Genomic DNA, 8,287 nt, shown 5'->3' with positions numbered 1-8,287 from the left:
TTATCTTCTCTCTTACTCCCTCCGTCCCACCGAAGATGATCCATTTTCCTTTTAAGTTTGTCCCACCCAAGATGATGCATTACTAAAAATGGAAAACATTTTATCTCTATTTTATTTCCCCTCTCTTACTTTATTCTCTACACCTAACACACATAATCAAATTAAATAAATTCTCGTGTCGTCCAATGAAGGGGTCATCTTCCTTGGGACGGAGGGAGTACTTTATTTTCTCCACTTAACTCGCAAAACAACAATATATAAAATCTCATGTCGGAATAGAATTGTTCTACTTAGAGTGGGACAGAGGGAGTATATAATTATCCATCTAAAATTAAGTTGTGCTCCATTCGTCTTCAAATAGGAGTACCATTTCATTTCAGCACGGGTTTTAAGAAATGTTAAGAAAAATAGGTGAAAGAAAGTTAGTTGAATATAAGTCTCCGCTGTATATATATTAGTTTTAAATGATACTATGTGAGTACAATGAGTTAGTGGAATGTGTGGCCTCTTTACCATTTATAGTAATTATTGAACCGGGACTCCTATTCGCGGACAGAGGGAATAGTAAGATTCAATTTCATAAACAAAACATAATAAGTATTCAATCATAAGATATTATCTTGCAAAGCGAACGGCCTAGTGAAGTATTTTTATGGATACATAAAACACTCTTTAAACATTACGTACTACCAAAAAAAAGAACGGTTAAAAATATTTGTAATGTAATTAAGTACCCTAATTTGTGTTTGTATATATACCACCAACGATTAAAAAACGTCTAGTTTGATGGTGTCTCAACTAAAATTAGGGGATACAAATAGAAGCATCATAAAAAAGCAAATGATTAAGATAGTTTGTCCCTAACTTATAGATATTTTTTTCTTGCATCCTAAATTGCATTTTTGTTTTTGTGTCCTTAAAAAATACTCGTTACGTCTGCCATTAGGAGTCTCATTTCTTGGCGGCACGAGTTTTAAGAAATGTTAAGAAAAAGTTGGTGGAATATGAGTTTTACTTGTATATATTAGTTTTAAATGAAATGTGAGTGGAATGAGTTAGTGGAATGTGTGACCCTATTATCATTTATGATAAAAATGAACCAAGACTCCTACTCTCGGACGGACTAAAATAAAAAACGGAACTCCTACTCGCAGACGGAGGAAGTACTTATGTAGAAATGTTACAAAATAATTAATGCTATATGCCTATATGGAAATAAGATAAACTAAAAGTGCTCTTACTTGCGATATTATTAACCCTCAAATTATGAGGAGAAAGTAATAAGAGATGGACAAAATTAAACCATGACAACATTTGAAATACTCCATTCGTCCCATAAAAATATGTGTACTTTCCATTTTCGTCCGTTCCATAAAAATATGAGCATTTTTATTTATGTAAAGTTATCATAATTTATTACCCTTATACATCAAGTTATTTACAACTTACATTACCATTAAAACAATAATAATAATAATAATAATAATAATAATAATAATAATAATAATAATAATGAGGTCTCACTGTCCACTAGCTAACAAAACTTTAACTACCATTAACCTCGTCTCTCCTTTTTTTGATAAGAGAGAAAATGCTCAAACTGCTTAGAGATCGGTGAGCAAAGGAGCCAAAGTTCAATATCAACAAACTAGTCCAAAACAAACAAAGAAAAAATACCTCAAGCTAAGCAAAGGAAAAGCGCCCTCCGGACAGAACAATGAAAACAAAAACTAAACAAACATCAACCAAAGCCACCAAGCAAAAACTAACTAGGAAGCAGGGCGAGCTACATTGCACCTTTATGCTTATCAGAGTTGCTTCTGTGATTATGCTCCGTCCATCTTCTAGCTTTAAGTTAGTCCTCATACATTTGGCCTGATGAGAAAGGAAAATCTGGGCACCACCCTTTAGTCCATGCTCCAAGCCTCTAAATAATGAGTCTCTTCTCAGTTTCCCAGTTCGGTTCTATTTTTTGAAATATAAATTTATTTCTGAGCCAGATGACCAGATCACATGGCATAAGGAACTCCAAATTTTAAAGTCAAATCTCGTGAAAGGTGCATCCATCCATGTAAGGAAGCAAGCCATCGGATCTTTGGGGAGACAAAAAGCAAGGTTCCAGCAGTTGCATTCGAAATAACACAAGCTACTAGAAAACCTGCAACCAAAAATAATATGATACACTGTTTCAGGTTCCTCCCCACAAAATACACAAAGCTCATCCTCAACTCCGGGGAATCGGAATCTGAAAAGTCTCTCCTTTGTATTTAATCTAAAAAGTTTCTCCTCGTCTCTCTTATTTTATCAATTTTATCTTAATTTCCTTGTCATATCATATGCTCATATTTCTATGGGATGGAGGGAGTATGATTATTAATATCTGCTCACTTTTTCGGATAAATGGCAAATGGTGAGAGGAATGAACTAAACATGGTTTATGATTGCTAAAACAACAAATATATGATCAAATTATCGATAATATTCGAAAAGGATATATATTATGTGCTGGATAGAAATTGAATAAAGTTGGGCTATTCGAAAAGGATATATGTCATGAGTTGGATAAAAATTGAACAAAGTTGGGCAACTAATTAGTAAAGATAAAATAAGGATGTGTGGTAGTGGTACATTTCGATATATTGGCAAACCATTCATTTTGAGTGAAGGTATAAAGAAAAAGAGTTAACTATAAAAAAAGATTTAAGGGAGTTTGTACATTTCCAGTATATGATAGTACAAAATAATACAGTATCGTCAAAGATTTAAAGGTATTTGGACAAATACCTGAGTTAATTTTGCGCAATTTTACCATTTTCAAAAATATTTTCAATATTTAAATGTGATGGAATTAGTTAGTTTGGTAGCTATGATAAGATTATTTAACTTATATTATTGATTATTTAGTAGCATAGATTATTTGTTTCTAAAGGTCTATAATTAAGGACGGGCCCGATATAATAAACTCTCATATTATAGATAAACAATCTGGTCTCCATGGTCTGATTATTTATCTGCATCAATTTTAAAACCTCACAAATCTATGTTTTTACACAAATAACCTCATATTAACTTTTTTTTCACACAAATATCGTTTCTTTTAATTTCTCTACATCCGTTCTTTTATTTGAACATAAAACGCGGCACACATTCTTATCCATACTAAATAAATATTATTAAACTCAATTATAAAAATACTAAAAAATAAAATGATCAGATCATATATACTGCATTTAAACGCCCATGATTTGCTAGATCAATAAACATGTGAATTATGGTGTGTCACGCATAATCCCATACCTTGTGTCCTTTGACTACAGTTGACAACTATTTTTGAACCTTAATGCTCAGCCATGCCTAACCAACAACGAGAAGAATTGATTAATGCACAAAACAAACGATACAAATTTCGCACGGGAAAGAAGGAACGAAATTAATGCATGAAACAAACACTACAAATTTTGTGTACCTCATGTTGCAACTTTTGTTGGACTGTAAATGAAGCAAATGAGAGGAGAGTGAGATTAAAATCACTTGAGAAGTGGAGTGATAAAATGAGTAATGGAGACTTGAGAGTTGAGAGAGTGGAGTAATGAAGAAGGAGGCTGCGTAACGGAGATGGAGACTATACGCCTTTTTCTTAATTTTAAAATTAACCCTAATTATTATGAAAGTTAATTAAAAGGATAATATTGTTATTACCTTTTTTTAATCTATTATTTTGGAAATCATATCAAACAACATAAAAAATAAAATGAATACTATTTTCTATAGTCTACCAAACGTGTAGAATAAATTATAATCACATTTATTAAGATAATTTATATGGATGATAATTTAACTTAGGATAATTTTATAAACCTATCAAACTATCAGGGTCACATATATTTATACATCTTGAATCATTTTTAGATATCATAAGCTTATCAACTAATTAATCCTAATTTGTTGGTCAAAATAGAGCACGTTCAACAATCTCCTACTACTATGTTGTCAACACAACAATCCATTTTTTACATCAAATTATCTCTCACTCATACTTCTCTCATATTTTTTTTCAGACAACTCGCCTTCATTTTCCTCTCTCACTCAAACACTCCCTCTAAATTCAAAAATGAATCCGTACGATATGGACCGGATCATTGCGGAAGCGGAGCGCGAAGCACAAGAATATCAACAATACTATGTCGTCTATAAAGCCTATTCAAACACATTTGGGCAAAATTCGGTCACAAGTAGTGAGTTTTTTAAATTTTATGAATTTAATTATTTAATTTTTAGGATTTTAATTGTGTTCTTTTTTGTTTTTAGTAATTTGTAATATTATTTCGAGTATTTTGAATGCATTTTAATATCGTGGAAATATTTTTAGTAATTGAAGTATTTAAATTGAATAATAGAATTGTAGGATTCATGAATAGTGTAAGAGCATGCCTTGCGAAAGAGCACAAATGTGAGTGTTGTGCTCTTGCGGAAGAGCATGAAATTAAAAATGAATAAAAGTGAGTCCGATCTCACATCTATGCTGGATGCTCTTATAATGTTGCAATAGAATCAATGGCCTTGGTAAAATGAAGTCTTACATGTATCAGTGAATAGTATTAATAAAATTATTATGAGAATTTGTAGTTCGAAGTAATAGCGAACATGGTTGAATGAATTAAATTGTAAAATTAATTAACGTATACGTATTTTCTATGGTACAAATATTTGATACTAGTATCTTATAAAATTTCCTAGACCAACAATACAAAGTAAATACGAAAGTTGTGTTCCAAAAGCCAAACTAAGTGCATTATCTAGTCTAGCATCTTCCTCTTTTTCTTTATTTCCCTATTTATTCTTTATTTTTTGTGATTTTGATCGTAAAAAGAAAAAGAAAAAAAAAGAGACCCTATTTTTTTGTTGGGTATTGTGGTTTATACAAATGGCATGAATTGCTTGCTTCGGCAACTACTGTCACCAAATGGGAATTTTTAGATGTCACAAATTTGTGATATCACCCCACAATTGTGGATTGCATGGGCCACCTCAAATATTATCACCATTTACTTCATAATTAATTTACATTTTTTTTTGTATTTTTTTTGTGGGTTAATAAAATACAAAGGGTATGCATACTACAAAGTACAAACCTATAGTGGGATCTTATAGGGTACATTATTGAGTAGGGCATACAGCTTTTAAGTTATTAAATTATTCAAAACGTCAAATTAACTTTAACATTAAGCTTACCCATAAACTTGACACGATTAAACAAATTAGAAGAAATTCCTCAGCTTTCACTAAAACAAATGTGCTGAAAAAGATAAACAACAATTGTTAGACAAGAAACCCTAGCTCTTCCGCTGCACCAATCCTTAGGTTAGGCCCCTTGTCCTCCCAGGCGCCCCGCCCCTGATCGAACCCAAATCCAGCACAAACCGAGCCATGGAGTCAGAAAAATCGCAACACTGAAACCACCATCGCAGCTGCAAGCAACTCGAATTACGTTTCCTGCTCTGCTGCACCGCACTTCATCACTATCTTCTCCCCAATTACAGGAACATGGACCAACTCTAATATCGGATCACACACACAAAACCAACAATCAATACGAGCTGATAATATATGATCAAAGAGGCCAGGTGATGCTCCCTGCTCGAGTTCCGCCTTAGCATTCCTGAGTCGTTTTTGGATCTGTTCCTCAACCTCAGTCCCCCTGCAAACAAGAGTCGAGCATCTTTACTAGATAAAGGAGCATGTACGCTGAGTGTCAGGGGAAATTGTCTTGAGCCTAGCAAACCTTGCACGAAGGCGTTTCTCTAGCTCCTCAAACGAGGGAGGACAGATAAAGATAAAAATGGCTTCCAGAGAGCTAGCTCTCACGGATCTTGCCCCTTGAACATCAATGTCTAGGATGCATCTCTACACGAAAATCACACAAGCCATCCTTAGGCTTACAACATAAACAAGCATTTTGATTTTATACAATCTTTACTCAGTATTCCTGATTAAGATCATCAATCAGATATAACACATGTTTTCACATCATATGTTCCACGTTAACCCTCAAGATGAACCATCAACACGTAAATGCAAGTGCCCGGCCAATTTTAACTCAGCAAAGGAAGGAGCTATATACCTTTCCTTTCTCAGCAACGACATCAACAGCTTCTACACTGGTTCCGTATAGGTTCCCATGGACAGCTGCAAACTCGAGGAATTTCCCACCATCTATGTCTTTCTCCATGGCACCACGCTCCCTGAAATGGTAGTGGACGCCATTCTGCTCATTATTCCTTGGAGCACGAGTGGTGTGGCTTACTGAGAACCCAAACATCGATGGAAATTCTTCCATCAGTTTGGCAATGAGCGTACCCTTACCAACACCGGAAGGACCGCTGATGACAATAGGTTTTTCAGCTTCGCCAATCACTCCTTTACTCCATGCAACCACCTCAGTCCCCAATCTCGCCTTATGTTCTCTCACAAACGCAGTATTCACCTGTAAATCAAGAAAATGGGCGAGATGCTAAGCAGTGGGAACAATGTAGATCCAAAACGGAAAACTGAGCAACTGCATTCTCAAACACCAACCTCTAGAAACCAAAAGCCATCCTCAGAAGATGTGTCCCCCCTAATGACCAGAACTCGATCCTGATCTAAGAGAACAGCTGAGTGGCCCCTTGACGCCTTAGGTTTTGTTCCCAACACAATGGGGAACAACCTACAAAGATAACAAGCCTATTGATTAGCTCACCTCTCAGCTAAGAAAAACTATAATGGAGCAAAACGAACAGACACACTCAATGCCTCACCATTCATTAGTCGACTTATCAAAAACACGAACAGCCAAAGATTCGCACTTAGGGTCACCAATGACATACTGGTGTTCAAAAGACAATCCGAAAAACAGTTATAACCAGGCATTCTTCAACCCGGTCAGGACATGAATATTTTTCAAGAAAATATGGCTAACCATACCGTTCTATTACAACCAATATCAACAGCAGTTTCACACCCCTTCGACTTCAAGTGAAAACTGTTGGTTAAATTACTCTTGAGATCCTCTACAAGAAAAGCTGGAGCTTCCCCCTAATCGTAGCACAATCAACACAACAAAGCATTGGAAAATCAGATAAAGATGCTATTCTATTGCATTCTAAGAAAAAAAATCATTGTTCATTCCATATGAACAGAAAAACAACAAGATAATTGTTATAAACTCACCATAAATTCAAGCGATTCAACTCTTGACTGGTTCTGTTAAACAATAAAGAAAATGAATGAGACCAAAATCCCAACAAACTATTCCAAATCAATAAAAAAAAGCATACATCTATCCATCTAGCCCTAACAAATCAATACATATATGATACCTAGATAGATAAATGAGTATACGATGAAACAAACAACACAATGACACATCAACCAAAAACGTAAATGAGAATGCTGGTTGGAACAAAATGCAAGGCATACAATACTTTACAGATTTCGAAACGTAAAAACCCCCATAATTATCTCAAATCATACAATCGCAACCCTTAAAAAAGCAGAAATGTTCCGCGAAAAATAAAAAAACACACGAAACCCAGCTCCCACCTAGAAAAAATGGATCAGATAAATAACTTGGTGAGAAAATACATATGAATTACTGCAAATTGGCAGAAGGGAGCATGGCTTCACGTCCGTTTCGTGCGGGGATGCGCAATTTATCGTCCTGAATCAGGGAAATTAGGTGTAATGGGATTGGAAACAATCGTGAAAAGGAGAGATTCTTGAAACAAGATTGAAGTTTTAGTATTGAAGGCGTCGGAAATCTTGAACAAGGAGAGCTAGCAGCCGCAATGAGAGAGAAGTTTCTCCCACATTGCAAGCCCTCGTCTCTATAAGTACGAGTTTACTTTACTCCCGTATGCGTGATCGAAATGGAAAGATAGTGACAAAATTTCAGGGATGGGGAGAGTATTCAAAATAAAATATACCTAATTTTAAAGGACGAGCTAAAATGAAAATAATTTTTATTTTATAGTGACGGATGAAGTAATAAAATTCGGTCATATTGTGATTTTTCTAAAGCTCAATTCATTGGATCGATGATGAAAGTAATTAGAGAACTTTGGCTTCACATAGTCCAATTAAATATTTGTCATTTTATAAATATGAGTGATTTTCATTAATATGTATTGAATAATTTACAAGCTAGTTTTATCGTTAACTAGTCAATTAGCTTACTAGTCTGAAATCCGAACATTTAAGATTATAATTAAAAATTTTGATCTGATAAAATTATAGTCTAAGTAGCCCA

At 34.5% G+C, this 8,287-nt stretch overlaps 1 protein-coding gene across 4 annotated transcripts; it reads right to left on the bottom strand.

The window, feature by feature from the left end:
• Positions 1–5,193: 5,193 nt before the first annotated feature.
• LOC121797116 (guanylate kinase 2-like) lies at positions 5,194–7,923 on the bottom strand. Of its 4 annotated transcripts, none has more exons than XM_042195843.1 (8): positions 7,582–7,923; positions 7,210–7,242; positions 6,964–7,074; positions 6,798–6,865; positions 6,577–6,706; positions 6,122–6,484; positions 5,783–5,904; positions 5,194–5,698 (listed from the first exon to the last, which is right to left on the bottom strand). In XM_042195843.1, exons 2-8 carry the CDS (start codon positions 7,210–7,212, stop codon positions 5,485–5,487), a joined length of 1,011 nt encoding a protein of 336 aa, XP_042051777.1. In that variant the 5' UTR covers positions 7,213–7,242; positions 7,582–7,923; the 3' UTR covers positions 5,194–5,484. The 4 variants fall into 4 exon arrangements, with proteins under 4 accessions (XP_042051777.1, XP_042051775.1, XP_042051778.1 ...); XM_042195841.1 differs by having other exon boundaries at positions 7,609–7,923; XM_042195844.1 differs by having other exon boundaries at positions 7,635–7,923.
• Between the last annotated feature and the right edge of the window lie 364 nt (positions 7,924–8,287).

The sequence above is a fragment of the Salvia splendens genome, chromosome 3, assembly GCF_004379255.2.
Source record: "Salvia splendens isolate huo1 chromosome 3, SspV2, whole genome shotgun sequence".
NCBI lineage: Eukaryota > Viridiplantae > Streptophyta > Magnoliopsida > Lamiales > Lamiaceae > Salvia > Salvia splendens.
This window is presented reverse-complemented; position numbering and strand designations above follow the sequence as displayed.

Excerpts from the sequence above, each read along its gene's own strand:
- LOC121797116 (XM_042195843.1), bottom strand. Across the intron at positions 6,485-6,576 it reads ATGGCTTTTGGTTTCTAGAG|GTGAATACTGCGTTTGTGAG; the intron begins GTTGGTGTTTGA and ends CTTGATTTACAG. Across the intron at positions 5,699-5,782 it reads GAGAAACGCCTTCGTGCAAG|GGGGACTGAGGTTGAGGAAC; the intron begins GTTTGCTAGGCT and ends TCTTGTTTGCAG.